This window comes from Dendrobates tinctorius, unplaced genomic scaffold (assembly GCF_039654945.1).
Source record: "Dendrobates tinctorius isolate UK_male_01 unplaced genomic scaffold, ASM3965494v1 ptg000178l, whole genome shotgun sequence".
Classification (NCBI taxonomy): domain Eukaryota; kingdom Metazoa; phylum Chordata; class Amphibia; order Anura; family Dendrobatidae; genus Dendrobates; species Dendrobates tinctorius.
This window is the reverse complement of record NW_027361845.1, coordinates 2,684,773-2,708,934: the sequence shown is the minus strand read 5'-3', so window position 1 is coordinate 2,708,934 and position 24,162 is coordinate 2,684,773. Positions and strand designations below refer to the sequence as shown.

Below are 24,162 nucleotides of genomic sequence, written 5' to 3'. Positions count from 1 at the left end.
CCTGCCCCTAGCTCCTCCCCCTATGCATGTGCCTGCCCCTAGCTCCTCCCCCTATGCCTGTCTGCCCCTAGCTCCTCCCTCTATGCATGTGTCTGCCCCAGCTCCTCCCCCTATGCCTGTGTCTGCCTCTAGCTCCTCCCCCTATGCCTGTCTGCCTCTAGCTCCTCCCCTATGCCTATGTCTGCCTCTAGCCCCTCCCCCTAGCTCCTCCCTCTGCATGTCTGCCTCTAGCTCCTCCGCTATGCCTGTCACTAACTCCTCCCCCTATGCCTGTGTCTGCCCCTAGCTCCTCCCTCTATGCATGTGTCTGCCTCTAGCTCCTCCCCTATGTATGCCTGCCCCTAGCTCCTCCCCTTATGTTTGTGCCTGCCCCTAGCTCCTCCCCTTATGTCTGCCTCTAGCTCCTCCCCCTGTACATGTGCCTTCCCTATCTCATCCCCCTGTGTCTGCCCCTAGCCCCTCCTCCTCTGACTGAATGCAGTTTACCTGTGACTTCAGAGTGAATGATCAGGCCAGGAGGAGAAAGAAGCAGATTTCTGATTTATAATGATAAAATGGTTTATTTTTTGCGTATTATTCATTTATGGAATGAAAATGACAAATACACTTTTAAGATTTGGCCATCGACACTAAAAAAAATAAAAAGTGGCTGAGAAAATGTTCATGAATTTACTTTAATCATTAACAAAATGTTGGGCTGAAACGCAATAAACGCTGAAAACGCTCTAGTGTCAGTAAAGCCGTACGTAGCAGAGGTGTGAACAACGCTATGTGAGCTAAACAGACTGACGAGACGCTCACAGAGCGTTGTCTACACTGCAGCGCCTTAGTGCTGCGGATGGCGAAGCCATTCGATATGTGATGAATGACGCCACCGCCCTCTCCGCAGGCGTACACCGCCTTCAGCCTGGAGGACGACTCTTCTGATCGGCGGTTCTCAGCCACTTTCATGGAAATCCGGGATCTGGCAAGGCGCTTCGCACTTCTCCTGGGGCCAGACCAAATTAGAAACCGCCAGGACATTGTCCTCCTGCACAAGTGAGTGTCCCGCTCCCCCGATATTATCAGGGCTCATACATGGAGGAGGGGCACAACATACATCAGCGTAGCGGTACATAGTCCCAGGACTGACACATTTTTATGCACATCTGTTGAAGCGCCACTAGAAAAAGTGGAACACCCTGATTCCCCTAGATCATAACCTGAAGGCCCCTCACAGTCACTGACTGGCAGCCATTGCTTCTCCCACCTCTTACACTTGTGTTTTTCTTCCAGAGAAGGGATACAGTTTTGTCTGCAAGCCGCTCCTGGTGCTCAGTGGTCGCCACAGAGTCTCCTCTTCCTGGACGTGTTATGTGAATTCTCTCCTAAACTCCTCGCACAGGACAAAGCTGTGCTGTGAGTACACCGCCGCCATCAGCATTTCATCCTTCACAAGAGGTTTGCATGGAAACCACATGAAGTGGAGCCTCCGTGCAGCGCCCCTCTGATCAGAGGTCTCCACTGTGCGCATCCCTCTGATCGGAGGTCCTCACTGTGCACACCCCTCTGATCAGAGGTCTCCACTGTACGCACCCCTCTGGAGGTCTCCACTGTGCACACCCCTCTGATCGGAGGTCCTCACTGTGCGCACCCCTCTGATCGGAGGTCCTCACTGCGCACCCCTCTGATTGGAGGTCTCCACTGTGCGCACCCCTCTGATTGGAGGTCCTCACTGTGTGCATCCCTCTGATTGGAGGTCTCCACTGTGCACACCCCTCTGATCCGAGGTCTCCCAATGTGCTCACCCCTCTGATCAGAGGTCTCCACTGTGCGCACTCCTCTGATTGGAGGTCCTCACTGTGTGCACCCCTCTGATCAGAGGTCTCCACTGTACGCACCCCTCTGATCGGAGGCCCTCACTGTGCGCACTCTTCTGATTGGAGGTCTCCGCTGTGCGCACCCCTCTGATTGGAGGTCCTCACTGTGCGCACCCCTCTGATCGTAGGTCCTTACTGTGTGCACCCCTCTGATTGGAGGTCTCCACTATGCGCACCCCTCTGATTGGAGGTCTCCACTGTGCGCACCGCTCTGATCATGTCAGGGGAGCTATTTAGGGAGGGCTAAATTAACCCTTCACGGTTGATCCAGTGATTTCCAAATTAGTTCATAGGGCGTTGCTAGCAACTGGGAATGACCACACGGAGACGGGGGTCTCTGTACGGGAGGATCCAGGCAGATCACTAAGCCCCTTTATTTTAGTCACATCTTTTATAATCTTTTGCTTAATTATGCAAGGTTCTCAACTACCAATAGAATCGTAATACATTTAAGCCAATAGTATTGCAGGAAAATCGGAATATGTCCCTAGCTGCGTGAATATAGAATAGCACATTCTTTTAGGGTCTCATCTCATATCTTGTACAAGCTGGAACAGTCTGGTTTCATAACAACCGTGAACTTTCATCTAGTTAAATTACAAAATTTAACTCGGAAACAGCAAAATGACGTCGCAAGCACAAAAATGGAGTCTAAAGAACAAGATGCCCCGTACATCTGAATACTGTACTTCACAATTCCCCCCTAGATAAATTTTGATAACACTTATGCAGCATCAGAGGTGCTATCCCAAGCTAACAGCTTGAGGGGTACTGGTCTTCACATGACTGATGCCGTGTTACCAGTCATGGCTGTCACGGCGCACCCGTCCCCCCTGTATACTGCAGTTCACGAATAACAATTTTTGATAACGGTGGTGGGGATATTTTCAAAGCAGCCATGCGCTTGGCTTCAACATCTTCATCAAGTAGCCTTTTGAGATCGGTGCAGAGAAGAGCAGGGTTAACAACGCCTTTGGTATCATCATTAGCTGGCTTAGTGTAGAATTTCCTAATGTTGAGGTAGGGCTAAATTAACCCTTCACGGTTGATCCAGTGATTTCCAAATTAATTCACAGGGCGTTGCTAGCAACAGGGAATGACCACACGGAGACGGGGGTCTCTGTACGGGAGGATCCAGGCAGATCACTGAGCCCCTTTACTGAATCTCACATTACATAGCATTCTGTTTAATTATGCAAAGTATACAGCTACCAATAGAATCGTAATACATTTAAGCCAATAGTATTGCAAGAAAATCGGAATATGTCCCCAGCTGCGTGACGTAGAATATAGAACAATAGCGCATTCTTTTAGGGTCTCATCTCATATCTCATATCTTGTACAAGCTGGAACAGTCTGGTTTCATAACAGCCGTGAACTTTCATCTAGTTAAGTTACAAAATTTAACTCATAAACAACAAAATGGCGTCTAAAGAACAAGATGTCCCGCACATCTGAATACTGTACTTCACAATTCCCCCCTAGATAAATTTTGATAACACATGCAGCATCAGAGGTGCTATCCCAAGCCATAAGCTCGAGGGGGTACTGGTCTTCACATGACTAATGCCGTGTTACCAGTCATGGCTGTCGCGGCGCACCCTTCCCCCCTGTATACTACAATTTACGAATAACAATTTTTGATGACAGTGGTAGGGATCTTTTGTAAGTAGCCATGCGCTTGGCTTCAACATCTTCATCAAGTAGCCTTTTGAGATCGGTGTAGAGAAGAGCAGGGACAATGACGCCTTTGGTATCATCATTAGCTGTCTTAGTGTAGAATTTCCTAATACATACAGAAATGCACCAAAGAACAAGTTTTAGTATCACATATACAACAAAGATACAGGCAGCAATGTGTAACAAGCTTTGTAAGATCCCAGCTATCCAGCCCCCAATTCCCTTAAATCAATTGGCTGGATTGAGAAAGGAGAAGGTGTGTGACCACCAAGTGTCCTTAGTACGATCAGTCTTTATCATATTGATCTCTGAGTCTTTGAATATCTTCTAACTTTAACTTCATAGTACTGTTAGGATCTATATAATGACAGCAAGCGGGTCCAATGACCTGACACATACCACCTTGTGCTGCTGTTAAGTAGTCCAGCACTATAGGATGTTGATTAGGGACTATAATAAGTTGATTTTGGACAGCAACAGTAGTGTTAAGTATATCCAATATATCCCAAATTTGATCATCTAGATAGTCTGTGGCCCTAACCAATTTATCCCACATTTGCGTAATCATAGGGTAAATGAAAATAGAACTGACAATTTTATTGGCCACACTCATCTGCACCCTGCGGGGTGAATTGTCCGCAGCTCTTTTGTATAATGTATGTTTGGGTATAGCCTGTGTATCCAACTGTTTGTTCAGAATAACAAAGGTGGCCGGGGTCAAGCGACCCAGAGTACAAGTACCTCTTACCCCTACAATAGGTATACCAACAGTTAAATTCCATAATTTAGCATTATGTGTGGCATTATTAGCGAGTGTGTCAGAACAGTCAGTCCAAGCAAATAACTCCTCGGGTGGAACAGGGATAGCCAAAAAGGGGATGCTTGTGGCTGACACTGGTGAATACGTGCAGATCCAACAGTCTGCCAGAGACTGGGAATTGTCCAACAAATCTCTCAGTAATTTTTCATGATGTTGTGTAAACTTATTATTCAAGGACGTTGGGGAATTTAGGCTGTCCCATGCAGTTACCAATAATAATATGAAAAATGCAAAAAAACAAAACATTATGCCCCCTTATTTGCTATTGGCTTGTTGGGTGATGAGGAGGACTTCATAGGGACCGTCATACAAGGGTTCTAGTCCGTGCTTCCTGACATGCCTTTTCACAACTACCAAATCACCAGGCTTCAGGTTATGACAGGTGTCGGTTTCTGCTGAATCTGGAAAAGAATAGGAAACTAGAACATGGGTGTTAGTAAAAAAATCTTGCTAAGCTGAATAACACATTGAACAGCACGGTCAGTTTCTTCTGATAACTGCTGAGGCTGGAAATTTGCAACTGGGGGCCTAGCACCAAACAATATCTCATATGGGGACAGGCCATATTTTACAATAGGGGTAGTACGAATATGGTATAGTACAATGGGTAGGAGCTCTGGCCATTTTGCATCATTTTGGTCAATTGTCCCTTCAGTGTGCCATTCAACCTCTCAACTTTCCCACTGGATTGTGGGTGGTACGGAGTATGTAGGGCTACAGTGGATCCAAGCATTGTCAAAACTTCTTGGTACACATGAGAAGAAAAGGCCGGACCTTGGTCACTTTAAACAACTTCTGGAACCCCATATCTGCATATAACTTCCATCACCAGTTTCTTCGCTGTGGTCTTTGCATTCATATTGGTAACAGGGAATGCTTCCGGCCAACTGGAGAACCGGGGCCCAGTAGAATTTTTGCACCAGTGCGAGGGCCTGATTCTTTCCTCGATGTGTAGGCCCATGTGCCCATATGGCAATAGCAGGGTACATCCGCTTAGGGAGACACACTAGTTGGTCCTTTTTCCAGAGACCATTATCCATACGTGCCCCATCAGTCTTCCATTGCTTCACCTCTTCCTTTGGAGACATTCTCTGCATCGTCATTAAGCGGTCTCGCGGGGTCCGACAGAGAACTTCAGTCTGTTGTAGATCATCTGGTTCTTGTAGGGTCAGTGCTTCTTGTAATTGTTTACTCTAAGAGCGTGTGGTCACCACAGTTAGTATGGTTGGTTCAACGGGTAAGAGAGCGGCGGCTTTTGCTTGCATATCCGCAAATGTGTTGCCAACAGTCTGTGGACTGGTCCTAGGACCGTGCGCCTTAACTTTGATAATAGCCACCTGAGTATGTAATTTGATCGAGTCCATGAGGGTTTTAACAGCTTCAGCATTTTTCACTGGGGTTCCGGCAGTAGTAATAAACCCTCGATTGGCCCATAGAGCCCCAGAATCGTGAGCAATACCAAATGCATACCGTGAGTCCGTGTATATATTAGCCCATCTGTTCTTGGCCAAAGTACATGCAGTAGACAGAGCCTGGAGTTCTGCTTCTTGTGCTGACTGTGAGGGCGGGAGCGCAGCTGCGTGCACTACAGTGTCCTCTGTGGTAACAGCGTATCCCGTGTGGAATCTACCAAACTCGTCAGCATATCTTGAACCATCCGTGTATAACACCAGATCAGGATTTGGGAGTGGGTTCTCACTGACATTTGATGGAGTAGCTGTTTCATCAGTCAGAAGTTGGGAACAATCATATTGGAGGTAATCCTCATCACTGCCATATTTCCTTCTAGTTCATTATACCGTCTTTCAAGGCGTTGTAAAGGGGTTGCATTATGCGGGATGCATCCGGTATCCACTGACAACAATAAGTGCATAGTCCAAGAAAACGCTGGAGTTCAGTTTCATCTTTTGGGAAAGGAAGGGAGCTGACAGCTATTTTTCTTTCCTCTGCGAGGTGTCTGGCACCCAGAAGGAGACAGTGACCCAAGAAGATCACTTGACCAAGGCAGAACTGAAGTTTCGAGGCCGAAACCTGACAGTTCAGTGCTGCTAGATACTTAAGGAGGCTAACAATGGCAGAAATGGCAAAAGACATCGGCTCATATTTTTTTGCAAACTGGTTGGGACTGTTTTGGGCCCCTTGTGGCATAACTGTCCATGTTAACTGTTGTCCCTGATAAATGAAGGCAAATAGAAACTGGCAGTCTGGGTGTAACGGAATGCTAAAGAAGGCATTGGTAAGATCAATAACTGTAATCCAAGCTGCATCCTGGGGTATTTGGGACAAAAGAGTATGAGGATTAGGCACCAGGTTTGAGAAACACTTTTACTGGTTCTACAGGCATTTTCCCTATATCATTTGGCCCTTCTGACCAGAGTTTAGATAGTATCTCTGAGAGGTATGGGGTGAGTCATTGATCCTCAGGCAATATTGGGGGTGGATCTGGGCTTATCAGGGCCATCATCTTGGAATTGTATTCCGGAGCGGAACTGTGATAATAAATCTGCCCCTAGTAAATTTACTGGACATGTGGGAGAGATTACGAACTGAACAGTAACCTTGGGAAAAGGTCCCACAGAAATAGGGATTATGAAAGAATATTAATTGGGTCTACCATCTACTCCGATCAAAACAGCAGGAGAATGACAATCTCTGAATGTGTTCGAGTCTGGCACAGCGCCATAATTAGCAGGGAGGGGCTGAGGAGCAGGGTTACCAGTAGCTGAAGTCTGGGGGGGGGCAAGAGTTTGCTGTGTGGGCTGAAGGGCACACTGTGTGCTCGCAGCTGCAGTGGGGGCTGGAGGCTGCTGTTTGCTTTTGTTTTTTTTTTTGTTTTTTTTCTGTACGCTGAACAGATGGGTTAAATTCTTCTGAAAACTTTCTTTTTCCTCTGGATCGGGTGAACGGGGATTGAGGCTGGCAGCAAAGGTGGGGGCTGCGGCTCTCGGTCTCGTTGTACAATTGTCATCTAGCAGGGAGACCTCAATCATTCTTTTAACTATTCGACTGCCTGACACATTAGTATCATTAATCTCAGTTCCTTCTTTTAATCACTTCCTCACACCACAGTCACTTGCTTGAACCACAAACAATCCGTCTTTTCCATAATAATAGACAATTTTTCCTTCTTCAACATAGCAGTAACAGAAACAATCAGAATTCACTTTCTCGGTTCTTCCTAACACCTTCGTCACACAATTCATGTGCCAAGCCACAAAATTCTTCTTTTCCTTCCACGGATTCTCTCATTTAGAGCTAAATATCCTGACTTCAATTGTGCACAATACTGGAGCGGCCGTACAGATTGTTCCACTGGGTCAATAATCCCCCTCTGGGATTGCCCAAAATTCACGGTACTCAGTGAAAGGAGGAGGGCGTCTCAGACTATCCCTCCGGACACCTCTGGTTATATATATATATATATATATATATATATATATATATATATATATATATATATATACCTGAGTTACGTATCCTACCCATCTTCGATCACTCACCACGCCTGACTACTAACAGTGAATTCAGGATATTTTGACTATAAAGAGAGTCACAATCACTGGTCAATCCGGGGTGTCCTTCCCTTATGAGGTACGGTTCGAACACTGGGCCCCCAACGGGACTACACCTCTATATGATTCCACCCATGAATCACCCCACCACGGGGACAAACCTCAGATCCTCTTTGCAGCAACAAGCACAGGAAAACCACACCAACGGTCAGTCTGAACAGTATAACTGCCAACTTACCGTGGTTGTCGTGGGGGGGTGATCAGTCCCAATTTTCCAGCACCTGTGTCCGCTCCGAGGGTCCTTTGTCTTGTTGTCCTCCGGGGGGCAGAGGCGTCCCTACTCGGGGGCCCCACGTTTGGGCGCCAAGCTGTTGAGGTAGGGCTAAATTAACCCTTCACGGTTGATCCAGTGATTTCCAAATTAGTTCACAGAGCGTTGCTAGCAACTGGGAATGACCACACGGAGACGGGGGTCTCTGTATGGGAGGATCGAGGCAGATCACTGAGCCCCTTTACTGAATCTCACATTACATAGCATTCTGTTTAATTATGCAAAGTATACAGCTACCAATAGAATCGTAATACATTTAAGCCAATAGTATTGCAAGAAAATCGGAATATGTCCCCAGCTGCATGACGTAGAATATAGAAAAATAGCACATTCTTTTAGGGTCTCATCTCATATCTTGTACAAGCTGGAACAGTCTGGTTTCATAACAGCCGTGAACTTTCATCTAGTTAAGTTACAAAATTTAACTCAAACAACAAAATGGCGTCGCAAGCACAAAAATGGAGTCTAAAGAACAAGATGTCCCGTACATCTGAATACTGTACTTCACACTAATACATACAGAAATACACCAAAGAACAAGTTTTAGTATCACATATACAACAAGGATACAGGCAGCAATGTGTAACAAGCTTTGTAAGATCCCAGCTACCCAGCCCCCAATTCCCTTAAATCAATTGGCTGGATTGAGAAAGGAGAAGGTGTCTGACCACCAACTGTCCTTATGACGATCATTGTGTTTATCGTATTAATCTGAGTCTTTGAATGTCTTCTAACTTTTAACTTCTACCAATAATATAGAAAATGCGAAAAACCAAAACATTATGCCCCCATTATTTGCTATTGGCTTGTTGGGTGATGAGGAGGACTTGATAGGGACCGTCAACAAGGGTTCTTGTCCGTGCTTCCTGACATGCCTCTTCACGACTACCAAATCACCAGGCTTCAGGTTATGACAGGTGTCGGTTTCTGCTGAATCTGGAGAAGAAAAGGAAACTAGAACATAGGTGTTAGTAAAAAAATCTTGCTTAGCTAAATAACACATTGAACAGCACGGTCAGTTTCTTCTGATAACTGCTGGGGCTGGAAATTTGCAACTGGGGGCCTAGCACCAAACAATATCTCATATAGGGACAGGCCAGGTTTTGCAATAGGGGTAGTACGGATGTGGTATAGTACAATGGGTAGGCGCTCTGGCCATGGAGCCGTAGTCTCCTGCATCATTTTGGTCAAATGTCCCTCAGTGTGCCATTCAACCTTTCAACTTTCCCACTGGATTGTGGGTGGTACGGAGTATGGAGGGCTACAGTGGATCCAAGCATTGTCAGAACTTGGTACACATGAGAAGAAAAGGCCGGACCTTGATCACTTTCAACCACTTCTGGAACCCCATATCTGCATATAACTTCCATCACCAGTTTCTTCACTGTGGTCTTTGCAGTCATGTTGGTAACAGGGAATGCTTCCGGCCAACTGGAGAACCGGGGCCCAGTAGAATTTTTGCACCAGTGCGAGGGCCTGATTCTTTCCTCGATGTGTAGGCCCATGTGGCAATAGCAGGGTACATCCGCTTAGGGAGACACACAAGTTGGTCCTTTTTCCAGAGACCATTATCCATTCGTGCCCCATCAGTCTTCCATTGCTTCACCTCCTCCTTTGGAGACATTCTCTGCATCGTCATTAAGCGGTCTCGCGGGGTCCGACAGAAAACTTCAGTCTGTTGTAGATCCTCAGGTTCTTGTAGGGTCAGTGCTTCTTGTAACTGTTTACGCTGAGATCGTGTGGTCACCATAGTTGGTATGGTTGGTTCAACGGGTAAAAGAGCGGCGGCTTTTGCTTGCATATCCGCAAATGTGTTCCCAACAAGTCTGTGGGCTGGTCCTAGGACCGTGCGCCTTAACTTTGATAATGGCCTCCTGAGTATGTAATTTGATCGAGTCCATGAGGGTTTTAACAGCTTCAGCATTTTTCACTGGGGTTCCGGCAGTAGTAATAAACCCTCGATTGGCCCATAGAGCCCCAAAATTGTGAGCAATACCAAATGCATACCGTGAGTCCGTGTATATATTAGCCCGTCTGTTCTTGGCCAAAGTACATGCAGTAGACAGAGCCTGGAGTTCTGCTTCTTGTGTTGACTGTGAGGGCGGGAGCACAGCTGCGTGCACTACAGTGTCCTCTGTGGTAACAGCATATCCCGTGTGGAATCTACCAAACTCGTCAGCATATCTTGAACCATCCGTGTATAACACCAGATCGGGATTTGGGAGTGGATTCTCACTGGCATTTGGTGGAGTAGCTGTTTCTTCAGTCAGAAGTTGGGAACAGTCATAATGGAGGTAATCCTCATCACTGCCATCTTCCCTTATAGTTCATTATACCGTCTTTCAAGGCATTGTAAAGGGGTTGCATTATGCGGGATTCATCCGGTATCCACTGACAACAATAAGTACATAATCCAAGAAAACGCTGGAGTTCAGTTTAATCTTTTGGGAAAGGAAGGGAGCTGACAGCTATTTTTCTATCTTCTGCGAGGTGTCTGGCACCCTGAAGGAGACAGTGACCCAAGAATATCACTTGACCAAGGCAGAACCGAAGTCCCGAGGCCGAAACCCGACAGTTCAGTGCTGCCAGATGCTTGAGGAGGCTAACAATGGCAACAATGGCAAAAGACACTCGCTCATATTTTTTGCAAACTGGTTGGGACTGTTTTGGGCCCATTGTGGCATCTGTGGGAAAGGCATGCAAAATACAGATTTCCTCACTGTCTTCATCTACATATTGATTATATAACGTAAGAGCCATCTGACCATCATCTTGGAATTGTATTCTGGAGCGGAACTGTGATAATAAATCTGCCCCTAGTAAATTTACAGGACATGTGGGAGAGATTACAAACTGAATAGTAACCTCGGTGAATGGTTTTATGGGGTTTATAAAAGTATATTAATTGGGTCTGCCATCTACCCCGATTAAAACAGCGGGAGTATAACAATTTCTCTGAAAGTGTCTGAGTCTGGTACAGCGCCAGCATTGGCAGGGAGGGGCTGAGGAGCAAGGTTCCCAGTAGCTGAAGTCTGAGGGGGGGTGAGAGTTTGCTGTGTGTGCTGAAGGGCACACGGATACTGATAAGGGACTGTGTACTTGCAGCCGCACTGGGCACAATGGTGGGGGTTGGAGCAGTTGCTGGCTGCTAGCTTGCTTTTTTTTCTCTCTCTGCTGAACAGAGCGGGTTAAATTCTTCTGAAAACGTTTTTTTATTTTTTCTCTGGATCGGGTGAACGGGGATTGAGGCTGGCGGCGGATGATAATAGGTGCCGTCAGCAAAGGTGGGGGCTGCGACTCTCGGTCTCCTTGTACAATTGTCATCTAGCAGGGAGACCTCTTCTTTCAAATCATCACTTTTAACTATTCGTCTGCCTAACACATTAGTCTCGATCTTAGTTCCTTCTTAATCAATCACTTCCTCACACCACAGTCACTTGCTTGAACCACAATACATCCCGTCCCTGTCATAATATTAGACAATTTTCCTTGTTCAACATAGCAGTAACAGAAACAATCAGAATTCACTTGCTGTTCAATGTCCACATAACCTTCATTATACAATTCATGTGCCAAGCCACAGAATTCCTCAGTGCCTTCAAGTAATCCATCATCAGTCAACCTTCCTTTATTCTTTTTTAACTCCTTCATCCCATAGCATAGGCTGCAACCTCCCGCCCTTAGGAAATCCCAGAATCGAAAATATTTTTCCTGCATTCCTGACAGATTTCTTTCCTCGTCTTTGAATCATAAGACTAACAGTATCTGATCCTTCACACAATTCCAAACTTTTCTTTTTCTTCCATAGAAACATAATTCTCTCCTTTAGAGCTAAATACCCTTACTTAAATTGTGCACAATACTGGAGCAGCCATCTCCGTTTGTTCCACCGGGTCAACCCCCTCTGGGAAGCCCAATATTTGCGGTACTCAGTGAAAGGAGGAGGGCGTCTCAGACTATCCCTCCGGACACCTCTGGTTATATATATATATATATATATATATATATACCTGAGTTACGTATCCTACCCAGTCTTCGATCACATGACCACGCCTGATTACTAAAATGATCAGGAATTCAGGATATTTTGACTATAAAGAGAGCCACAATCACTGGTCAATCCGGGGTGTCCGTCCCTTATGAGGTACGGTTCGAGCACTGGGCCCCCAACGGGACTGCACCTCTATATGATTCCACCCATGAATCACCCCACCACGGGGACAAACCTCAGATCCTCTTTGCAGCAACAAGCACAGGAAAACCACACCAACGGTCAGTCTGAACAGTATAACTGCCAACTTACCGTGGTTGTCGTGGGGGGTGATCAGTCCCAATTTTCCAGCACCCGTGTCCGCTCCGAGGGCCCTTTGTCTTGTCCTCCGGGGGGCAGAGGGTCCCTATTCGGGGGCCCCAATTTGGGCGCCAAGCTGTCGGGGGAGCTATTTAGGGAGGGCTAAATTAACTCTTCACGGTTGATCCAGTGATTTCAAAATTAGTTCATAGGGCATTGCTAGCAACTGGGAATGACCACACGGAGACGGGGGTCTCTGTACGGGAGGATCCAGGCAGATCACTAAGCCCCTTTATTTTGGTCACATCTTTTATAATCTTTTGTTTAATTATGCAAGGTTCTCAACTACCAATAGAATCGTATTACATTTACATGCAAGAAAATCGGAATATGTCCCTAGCTGCGTGACGTAGCCTATAGAACAATAGCACATTCTTTTAGGGTCTCATCTCATATCTCATCTTGTACAAGCTGGACCAGTCTGGTTTCATAACAACCGTGAACTTTCATCTAGTTAAGTTACAAAATTTAACTCGTAAACAGCAAAATGGCGTCGCAAGCACAAAAATGGATCCCGGAGAACAAGATGTCCCGTACATCTGAATACTGTACTTCACAATCAGAGGTCTCCCTCTGATTGGAGGTCCTCACTGTGCGCACCCCTCTGATCGGAGGTCCTTACTGTGCGCACCCCTCTGAGTGGAGGTCTCCACTCTGCTCACCCCTCTGATTGGAGGTCTCCAATGTGCGCACCACTCTGATCAGAGGTCTCCACTCTGCGCACCCCTCTGATTGGAGGTCTCCACTGTGCACACCCCTCTGATTAGAGGTCTCCACTGTGCGCACTCCTGATCGGAGGTCCCCACTGTGCGCACTCCTGATCGGAGGTCCCCACTGTGCGCACCCCTCTGATTGGAGGTCCTCACTGTGCGCACCCCTCTGATTGGAGGTCTCCACTGCACACCCCTCTGATTGGAGGTCTCCACTGTGCACACCCCTCTGATCGGAGGTCCTCACTGTGCGCACCCCTCTGATCAGAGGTCTCCACTCTGCGCACCCCTCTGATTGGAGGTCCTCACTGTGTGCATCCCTCTGATCGGAGGTTTCCACTGTGCGCACTCCTCTGATCGGAGGTCTCCCAATGTGCTCACCCCTCTGATCAGAGGTCTCCACTATGTGCACCCCTCTGATCGGAGGTCCCCATTGTGTGCACCCCTCTGATCGTAGGTCCCCACTCTGCACCCCTCTGATTAGAGGTCCCCACTGTGTGCACCCTTCTGATTGGAGGTCCCCACTGTGCGCACCCCTCTGATTGGAGGTCCTTACTGTGCGCACCCCTCTGATTGGAGGTCCTCACTGTGCGCACCCCTCTGATTAGAGGTCCCCACTGTGTGCACCCTTCTGATTGGAGGTCTCCACTGTGCCCACCCCTCTGATTGGAGGTCCTTACTGTGCGCACCCCTCTGATTGGAGGTCCTCACTGTGCGCACCCCTCTGATTAGAGGTCCCCACTGTGCGCATCCCTCTGATCGAAGGTTTCCACTCTGCGCACCCCTCTGCTCGGAGGTCCCCACTGTGCGCACCCCTCTGATTGGAGGTCTCCACTGTGCGCACCCCTCTGATTGGAGGTCTCCACTGTGCGCACCCCTCTGATCGGAGGTCCCCACTGTGTGCACCCCTCTTAATCGGAGGTGTCCAGTGTGCAGTATTTTACCTTCTTCCCTAATCTTTTCCAGCTTACATTACTTGGAGGAGATGTGTCAGCAGTGCGTTCCCTCAATGATGGCGCCTGGTGCACCTAAGGAAGGTGACGACATCTGGGCACCGCTGATTGTGTATAAAAGATCACTGGATACAGATCCGGAGTCCAGACCTACCACACCGAGCACACGTGGGGCAAAGGAGCGGAGACAGGCACCCTCACCCAGGGTCTCTCCACTGAGTAAGAAAAGGAGGTTTAACAAGGGTGAGTGCCACATTCACTTTTTGTCTGAGACCCCCTATGATGCCTTAGACTGAGATGCTCGGCCCCTTTTGGCTTTTTCTCTTTTCAGCTCCTCAACTTGAGAAAAACAAATGCAGCAACTCCCTCGTTTGTTGTGTGCCCACCCTCAGACATAAATGATATTGATCACATACCATGTGAATGCGGGGCGGCACGGTGGCTCAGTAGTTGGCACTGCAGCCTTGCAGCGCTGGAGTCCTGGGTTCAAATCCCACCAAGGACAACATCTGCAAGGAGTTTGTATGTTCTCCCTGTGTTTGTGTGGGTTTCCTCCGATTTCCTCCCACACTCCAAAGACATACTGATAGGGAATTTAGATTGTGAGCCCCATTGGGGACAGTGCCAGTAATGTCTGTAAAGCGCTGTGGAATTAATGGCTCTATATAAGTGAGTAAAATAAATGTGTACAGCTCTGACTTCGGGGCTGAGGCCACTCCCTACGTTGCTGGCTCCAATTGCTACTGAGGCCACTCCATACATTGCTAGCTCCGATCACTGTTGAGGCCAGTCCCTATGTTGCTGGCTCCAATTGCTGCGGAGATCACTCCCTACGTTCCTGGGTCAGATCGATGATGAGGCCACTCCATACGTTGCTAGGTCCAATCACTGCTGAGGCCATTCCATACGTTGCTAGCTTAATTCACTGCTGAGGCCACTCCATATATTGCTAGCTCCGATTGCTGCTGAGGCCACTCCATACGTTGCTGGCTTCGATTGCTGCTGAGGCCACTCCATATATTGCTAGCTCCGATTGCTACTGAGGCCACTCCATACGTTGCTGGCTCCGATTCCTACTGAGGCCATTCCATATGTTGCTGGCTCCGATTGCTGCTGAGGCCACTCCATACAGTATATTGCTAGCTCCGATCTCTGCTGAGGCCACTCCATACGATACTGGCACAGATTGCTGCTGAGGCCACTCCATATATTGCTAGCTCCGATCTCTGCTGAGGCCACTCCATGTTGCTAGCTTCGATCTCTGCTGTGGCCACTCCATATGTTGCTAGCTTCGATCTCTGCTGAGGCCACGCCATATGTTGCTAGGTCTGATCTCTGCTGAGGCCACTCCATATGTTGCTAGGTCCGATTGCTGCTGAGGCCACTCCGTATGTTGCTAGCTGCGATCTCTGCTGAGGCCACTTCATATGTTGCTAGGTCCGATCGCTGCTGAGGCCACTCCATATGTTGCTAACTGCGATCTCTGCTGAGGCCACTCCGTATGTTGCTAGCTGTGATCGCTGCTGTGGCCACTCCATATGTTGCTAGCTACGATCTCTGCTGAGGCCACTCCATATGTTGCTAGCTTCGATCTCTGCTGAGGCCACTCCATATGTTGCTAGGTCCGATTGCTGCAGAGGCCACTCCGTATGTTGCTAGCTGCGATCGCTGCTGTGGCCACTCCATATGTTGCTAGCTGCGATCTCTGCTGAGGCCACGCCATATGTTGCTATCTGCGATCTCTGCTGAGGCCACTCCAGATGTTGCTGGCTTTGATCTTTTGAGGCCATTCCATATGTTGCTAGCTGCGATCTCTGCTGAGGCCACTCCGTATGTTGCTAGCTGCGATCGCTGCTGTGGCCACTCCATATGTTGCTAGCTGCGATCTCTGCTGAGGCCACTCCGTATGTTGCTAGCTGCGATCGCTGCTGTGGCCACTCCATATGTTGCTAGCTGCGATCTCTGCTGAGGCCACACCATATGTTGCTAGGTCCGATCTCTGCTGAGGCCACTCCATATGTGCTGCGATCTCTGCTGAGGCCACGCCATGTTGCTAGCTGCGATCTCTGCTGAGGCCACTCCATATGTTGCTAGCTGCAATCTCTGCTGAGGCCACACCATTTGTTGCTAGGTCCGATCTCTGCTGAGGCTACGCCATATGTTGCTAGCTGCGATCTCTGCTGAGGCCACTCCATATGTTGCTAGCTGCAATCTCTGCTGAGGCCACGCCATATGTTGCTAGGTCCGATCTCTGCTGAGGCCACTCCATATGTTGCTAGCTGCGATCTCTGCTGAGGCCACTCCATATGTTGCTAGCTGCAATCTCTGCTGAGGCCACTCCATATGTTGCTAGGTCCAATCTCTGCTGAGGCCACTCTATATGTTGCTAGCTGCAATATCTGCTGAGGCCACGCCATATGTTGCTAGCTGCGATCTCTGCTGAGGCCACTCCAGATGTTGCTAGCTACGATCTCTGCTGAGGCCACTCCATACATTGCTGGCTTCGATTGCTGCCAAGGCCGGTTTTACACCCCCAACATTCATGGTCAAAGTATGAATTGCAGTGTCCAGACCAGAACTCATCAGTGACACAGTGGCTGTGAGGCTGTTCAGGACAGTCACTCTGGACACCGCGATCCGTACTTGGACGGTAAATGTGAAACGTGTGAGCCGTACATATGGACATGTGAGTACATCATACGAGTTCCTGTGTTTCCTGCTGCTCTTTTCCTGAGCTGATTTCCCATCTTGGATTCATCCTTGAATTTTATTTCAGACGACTCCAGCAGCATCGTGGCCGGTGAAGACGGGATGTTGCCATTAATGTCCTCTACCATGCTGCGAAGTGAAGCGAAGGCCACAGAAAGCCCCACGGATGACAGAGGAGGGTCTGATTCTGATTTTGATACCAGGTTAGAAACTCAAGTACAATCATCTGATAATTCAAATTCTAGAAATTGTAATTTAGCATAAAAAAAATAAAAAGACCATAAAATGCAATGTCTGCTGTCATGCATGTATTCTTGTTATAGCCAGCCCTTCACTGTTCGCCGCCCCTTGACATTACCTCCGAGGACTCGAAGAGAAACTCCATCCACCTTGCCCAGCAGCCTGCATCGGTGAGATCGTCTTCTCTTACTTGACGTACCACTGTGTGTGCCGTATGTTTGTCCATTAGGACGTGCTCACATGTGGTGGAATTGTTCTGGATTTTTTCTTTCAAAAACTTTGACTATCCTGTGCGAAATCCCTGTGTAACACGTGCAGATGTCGCCTCAGACTGGGGAAAATCTCTGCTATGTCTGAACGCTCCCATAGCCTTATGTGAGGCTAGAGTTCTGATTAGCAGTTGTCATGGCTGCCTCCTCGGCTCTCCTCACTGAAGAGAGCGGCTGCCCGGAGGTACCAGGCTGTTGTATAACATCTGGATTTATTCCCCATCTGTTCTCATCAATGGATGCTCATGTTACAGATTGAGCTTAATGGAGGAGGAGGAGGAAGATGATGATGATGAAGAAATGGTAATCGATGACAGGGAGACCAGCGCAACATCCACAGAAGAAGAGGTGAGGGAGCATGTGGACAGCCATCTGTAAAACTACCTTCTTTTTTGCATTTTCTGATTATAGATTTGCACCACTAGGGGGAGCTCTCTGCATTTACACGTGCACCACTAGGGGGAGCTCTGCATACAGATGTGCACCACTAAGGCCTCTTTCACACTTCAGATTTTTACAATCAGTCACAATCCGCCAGGTTTTGAAAAAAACGGATCCTCAATTTTTTTTTGAGGATCCGTTTTTTTCCCCATTGACTTCCATTAATGGCGGATTGTGACGGATTGCCGTCCGTTGCATCCGTTTTTTTTGAGGATCCGCCAAAAGTTGCTGTCCGTCACCATCCTCAAAGATTTGAAAACGGAGCTTGCAACGTTTTTTTCCTCTGGCGGATCCTCCAGACACTCATTTAACCCTAAATTCTTTCTGGGTGCCGGACAAAAAAAAAATTCTCTCTCTCCCTCTCCCTCTCCTTTAAAATTTTACATTTGTCGGATCCGTCAAAAAAACGGACATGTGGCATCCGTTGTCATCAGTACTAAAACGGATCCGCCATCCATCCTTTTGGTGGGTTTTGACTGATGCAAAAAACTGAAGTGTGAAAGAGGCCTAAGGGGGGAGCTTTCTGTATACAGATGCACACCACTAGAGGGAGCTCTCTACATACAGATGTGCACCACTAGGGGGAGCTCTCTGCATATAGATGTGCACCACTAGGGGGAGCTCTCTGCATACAGATGTGCACCACTAAGGGGGCGCTCTCTGCATACAGATGTGCACCACTAGAGGGAGCTCTCTGCATACAGATGTGCACCACTAGGGGGAGCTCTCTGCATTTACACGTGCACCACTAGGGGGAGCTCTCTGCATACAGATGTGCACCACTAAGGGGGAGCTCTCTGCATACAGATGTGCACCACTAGGGGGAGCTCTCTGCATATAGATGTGCACCACTAGGGGGAGCTCTCTGCAAATAGATGGGCATCATTAGGGGGAGCTCTCTGCATATAGATGTGCACCACTAGGGGGAGCTCTCTGCATATAGATTTGCACCACTAGGGGGAGCTCTCTGCATTTACACGTGCACCACTAGGGGGAGCTCTCTGCATATAGATGTGCACCACTAGGGGGAGCTCTCTGCATATAGATGTGCACCACTAGGGAGAACTCTCTGCAAATAGATGGGCATCAATAGGGTGAGCTCTCTCAATATAGATGCACGCCACTAGTAAAAAGTTTGGGGTCACCCAGACAATTTTGTGTTTTCCATGAAAACTCATACTTTTATTAATCAAATGAGTTGCCAAATGAATTTAAAATCTAGTCCAGACATTGACAAGGTAAAAAAAAGATTTTTATTTGAAATAATAATTTTCTCCTTTAAGCTTTGCTTTCGTCAAAGAATGCTCATTTGCAGCAATTACAACATTGCAGACCTTTGGCATTCTAGCAGTTAACTTGCTGTGGTAATCTGGAGAAATTCCACCCCATACTTCCTGAAGCCCCTCCCACAAGTTGGATAGCTTGATGGGCACTTTTTGCACCATACGGTCAAGCTGCTCCCACAACAGCTCAATGGGGTTGAGATCTGGTGACTGCGCTGGCCACTCCATTACAGATAAAATACCAGCTGCCGGCTTCTTCCCTAAATATTTCTTGCATAATTTGGAGGTGTGCTTTGGGTCGTTGTCCTGTTTACAAATCTCCCAATTTACCAGCACAAAAGCAACCCCAGACCATCACATTACCTCCACCATGCTTGACAGATGGCGTCAGGCACTCTTCCAGCATCTTTTCAGTTGTTGTGCGTCTCACAAATTTTCTTCTGAGTGACCCAAACACCTCAAACTTGGATTAGTCTGTCCAGAACACTTTTCCAATCTTCCTCTGTCCAATGTCTGTGTTCTTTTGCCCATATTAATCGTTTCCTTTTATTAGCCAGTCTCAGATATGGCTTTTTCATTGCCACTCTGCCCTGAAGGCCAGCATCCTCGAGTCGCCTCTTCTGTGTAGACGTTGACACCGGCATTTTGCGTGTACTATTTAATGAAGCTGCCAGTTGACGACCTGTGAGGCGTCGATTTCTCAAACTACAGACTCTAATGTACTTGTCTTGTTGCTCAGTTGTGCAGCGGGGCCTCCCACTTCTGTTTCTACTCGGGTTAGAGCCTGTTTGTGCTCTCCTCTGAAGGGAGTAGTACACACAGTTGTAGGAAATCTTCAGTTTCTTGGCAATTTCTCGCATGGAATAGCCTTCATTTCTAAGAATAAGGATAGACTGTCGAGTTTCACATGAAAGTTCTATTTTTCTGGCCATTTTGAGAGTTTAATGGAACCAACAAATGTAATGCTCCAGATTCTCAACAAGCTGAAAGGAAGCTCAGGTTTATAGCTTCTCTAAACAGCCAAACTGTTTTCAGCTGTGCTAACATACTTGCACAAGGGTTTTCAAGGGTATTCTAACCATCCATTAGCCTTCTTACACCGTTAGCAAACACAAAGTACCATAAGAACACTGGAGTGATGGTTGTTGGAAATGGCCCTCTATAGACTTATGAAGATATTGCATTACAAACCTGATGTTATCAGCTAGAATAGTCATTTACCACATTAACAATGTATGGAGTGTATTTCTAAATCATTTGTTAGCTTCATTGGAAAAAACTGCTTTTCTTTCAAAAATGAGGAAATGTCTAAGTGACCCTAAACTTTTGAACGGTAGTGTAGATGTGCACCCTACAGGGAGTTCTGTACATAGAAATGTCCACCACTAGGGGGAGCTCTCAGCATAGAGATGTGCACCACTATGGGGAGCGCTCTGCAGAGAGATGTGCACCACTAGGGGAGCTCTCTGCAGAGAGATGTGCACCACTATGGGGAGATCTCTGTTTAGAGATGTGCACCACTTTGGGGAGATCTCAGCATAGAGATGTGCACCACTATGGGGAGCGCTCTGCAGATAGATGTGCACCACTAGGGGAGCTCTCTGCAGAGAGATGTGCACCACTATGGGGAGATCTCTGTATAGAGATGTGCACCACTTTGGGGAGATCTCAGCATAGAGATGTGCACCACTATGGGGAGCGCTCTGCAGATAGATGTGCACCACTAGGGGAGCTCTCTGCAGAGAGATGTGCACCACTATGGGGATATCTCTGTATAGAGATGTGCACCACTTTGGGGAGATCTCAGCATAGAGATGTGCACCACTATGAGGAGCTCTCAGCATAGAGATGTGCACCACTATGAGGAGCTCTCTGCAGAGAGATGTGAACCACTAGGGCAGCTCTCTGCAGAGAGATGTGCACCACTAGGGGGAGTTCTCTGCATAGAGCTGTACACCACTAGGGGGAGCTCTCAGCATATAGATGTGCACCATTAGGGAGGGGGAGTTTTCTGCATAGAGATGTGCACCACTAGGGAGAGCTCTCTGCAAATAGATGGGCACCACTAGTTCGAGCTCTCTAATATAGATGTGCACCACTAGGGGGAGTTCACTGCATATAGATGTGCACCACTAGGGGGAACTCTCTGTGTAGAGATGTGCACCATTAGGGGGAGCTCTCTGAATTGAGATGTGCACCACTAGGGGGGGTTCTCTGCAGAGAGATGTGCACCACGGGGGGAAGCGCTCTGCATATATGAGTTCGGGTTTATCTGTATGTATGTACCTACCTGAATATAAACTGTTCCGCCGTTCCATTTGCAAAACTTTCTGCACCAATGTGAACACACCCTTAGTGTCTGTATCCGCTCTCTTCCCCGCAGCGGCTGGATCTCCTGGATTCTGCAATTCTAGACAGTGAAGAATGAGCCCCCTCCGCCGGACGCTGTCCTCATTAGGGGATTCCTTCAGATGTTGCACAGTTATATGTATTCACAAGTTTTGTTTTCTCACATGACGGTTTGTAGTTTCGGCTGGGGTGCAAGTTTTATATGTTTATTGTACTTCTGGCACTTTCATTAAAGTTACACATGTGCAGAAAGGCTCGACGTGTCGTCACATCACTGGGAGAGAGGGACGTGCTGCCATATATTCATAATATTGCAGTGTAGCCAACATCTGAATAGGGTTCTGACTAACAATACACACTTACTCAGACCTAAATGAAAAAATATTGTGCTGCCCCCTTACATGGGTCTGCCAGCAGCTCTTACATGGGGGTTACTACATGAAGCATAGTAGGGGCCATAATATACCAAGCAGTGGGGCGGAAACATTCAGCCTGAGGTTCCTAATTCTGTGATCTCTCCTCTGACCTCTTCCTCATCCACCCTGTATCTCATCCTACTCAGAGAAAGTAAAGCTTCACAGGTGCCCAACACAGCGAGGGAGGAAGCAAAGGACTACGGGGAATCGTCTGCTCCATAGCGACAGCACGTAACTCTGTATGTACGCACTGTATACCAGCAGAATAGTGAGTGCAGCTCTGGGGTATAATACAGGATGTTACTCAGGATCAGTAATGTAATGTATGTACACAGTGACTGCACCAGCAGAATAGTGAGTGCAGCTCTGGGGTATAATACAGGATGTCACTCAAGATCAGTAATGTAATGTATGTACACAGTAACTGCACCAGCAGAATAGTGAGTGCAGCTCTGGGGTATAATACAGGATGTTACTCAGGATCAGTAATGTATGTACACAGTGACTGCACCAGCAGAATAGTGAGTGCAGCTCTGGGGTATAATACAGGATGTCACTCAAGATCAGTAATGTAATGTATGTACACAGTGACTGCACCAGCAGAATAGTGAGTGCAGCTCTGGAGTATAATACAGGATGTAACTCAGGATCAGTAATGTAATGTATGTACACAGTGACTGCACCAGCAGAATAGTGAGTGCAGCTCTGGGGCATAATACAGGATGTAACTTGATATTTTCTGTAGATATTTAATCCATACACACCTCAGATGTCATCCAGACAAGGCTACCGACGCTGCTCATGTTGCATGTACGTGGAAGTGGAGCAGTGTAACAACTTTGGGGAAGTCACAGTTCATAACAAAATCCAATATTGTAGTGCATATGATGAAGTTTGAGCAGCGATGTGACGGTCACTATGAGCGCCTCCTCCCACTTTCTGACCTCTGATGTCTTTCCCCCAGTGTCTCCTGGGATCGCATCTTCTGTACATCATATATATAAATAAACGTCCGCTGACCGCAGCTAGCCGAGCCGGACACTATACGAGTCGCTCTGGGTGAGATATCGGACCCACGTGTGAATCGGTGCCGGACGTTCACTGCGTAATCTGAGAAATCTGATCTGCAGCCCGGAGCATGTGAGGGACGGGACCTCAAAGGAAAGGTTAAGAGGTGGAAGATCCAAGACGGAGGGAAGGGAGATGCATCCAGAGACGTCCACCTGTGAAAGGACCAGAGTGAGAAATCCTGGGATGGCTAGAGACAATCCTTAAAGGGCATTTCTGATTCTTGGGGATCTACTTTGTTCAGCTTTTTAGATCTTGTCAGTGCTTTACCTTGAAGAGTGCAGACAGTTGGCTTCCTCCACGGATCCGGGGAATATTCCAGGATAGTGACTGAGTGTTCAGCATCAGAGTTACACTCTGATCCGGGCTGCTCAGGTCCTGGGAGACACTGGCAAACCAAGAGTTTAAAAGGGTTACACGTCTGATAATATCCAACATGATCAGCTATGTGATAAACCCACCTGCTGGTTCCCTTTGGCACAGGAATCTGGACACAAACATTGATGGCCTGGCTGCGCGGAGGAGACAAATATACAGGGAGATCATTAGTCTCCCACATCAATATACAGTATCCATTAAGATATTATGCAGGATCATGGAAATCGGGTTGACGAGAAGTATGGCGGACGTTACACCCGCTGCAAGAGGAGTCTTGTCACCCTACCTTCTCCATATTATCCATTCCTGGTACTGTGTACCTGACCAAAATGCAGGTAAAAAAAATCCCCAACATCTGTCACCACAATAATCCAAGCCATATGGGATTTATTTTGTTTATCTGCTCACCTTTTTGGGCTTAAGTCACAGCGCAGTTTCACGTAGATCCGCAGGCGGCTGTAAGAGAAAGCGAGCAGTCACTGCAGACAATCGCCATAGAAAAGGAAAGATACGGAAGCACGGAGTTACACTTTTATTGCAGCTTTAATGCATTAGTATGTGTTTGAACTGCGTGGATGACAGGCAGTGGACTATACAACACTACATGCCACAGACTGCACCCAGGATGATTACAGATTATGTATCAGCGCGATTTCATGCTATTATAGCAGATTTCCCCCTGTAAACACTTTCCAACATGGGACATGCTGAGGTTGAGGGCCCATACAAAGCAGGTGTTGGCTGTATATTCAGAGATATAAATGATCACTGCTGTCAACTACTTACATAGCTG

At 47.4% G+C, this 24,162-nt stretch overlaps 2 protein-coding genes across 9 annotated transcripts in view; one reads left to right on the top strand and one right to left on the bottom strand.

The window, feature by feature from the left end:
* STAG3 (STAG3 cohesin complex component) overlaps window positions 1-21,760 on the top strand; it is a 163,541-nt gene extending 141,781 nt beyond the window's left edge. For 3 of the 4 annotated variants that reach the window (XM_073551652.1, XM_073551650.1, XM_073551651.1), the window contains 7 exons: window positions 890-1,038; window positions 1,276-1,398; window positions 14,230-14,459; window positions 16,993-17,128; window positions 17,249-17,335; window positions 17,689-17,782; window positions 21,542-21,760. In XM_073551652.1, the coding sequence (XP_073407753.1) occupies window positions 890-1,038; window positions 1,276-1,398; window positions 14,230-14,459; window positions 16,993-17,128; window positions 17,249-17,335; window positions 17,689-17,782; window positions 21,542-21,586 (864 nt within the window). In that variant the 3' untranslated portion in view covers window positions 21,587-21,760. Of the gene's footprint in view, window positions 1-889; window positions 1,039-1,275; window positions 1,399-14,229; window positions 14,460-16,992; window positions 17,129-17,248; window positions 17,336-17,688; window positions 17,783-21,541 lie in introns of those variants that run through there. The other variant, XR_012221409.1, reaches the window with a different exon arrangement.
* An 896-nt stretch (window positions 21,761-22,656) lies between these two features.
* AP4M1 (adaptor related protein complex 4 subunit mu 1) overlaps window positions 22,657-24,162 on the bottom strand; it is a 48,308-nt gene continuing 46,802 nt past the window's right edge. For all 5 annotated transcript variants that reach the window (XM_073551655.1, XM_073551654.1, XM_073551658.1 and 2 more), the window contains 4 exons: window positions 23,778-23,825; window positions 23,453-23,503; window positions 23,262-23,379; window positions 22,657-23,146 (listed from right to left, as the gene is read on the bottom strand). In XM_073551655.1, the coding sequence (XP_073407756.1) occupies window positions 22,949-23,146; window positions 23,262-23,379; window positions 23,453-23,503; window positions 23,778-23,825 (415 nt within the window). In that variant the 3' untranslated portion in view covers window positions 22,657-22,948. The remainder of the gene's footprint in view (window positions 23,147-23,261; window positions 23,380-23,452; window positions 23,504-23,777; window positions 23,826-24,162) is intronic.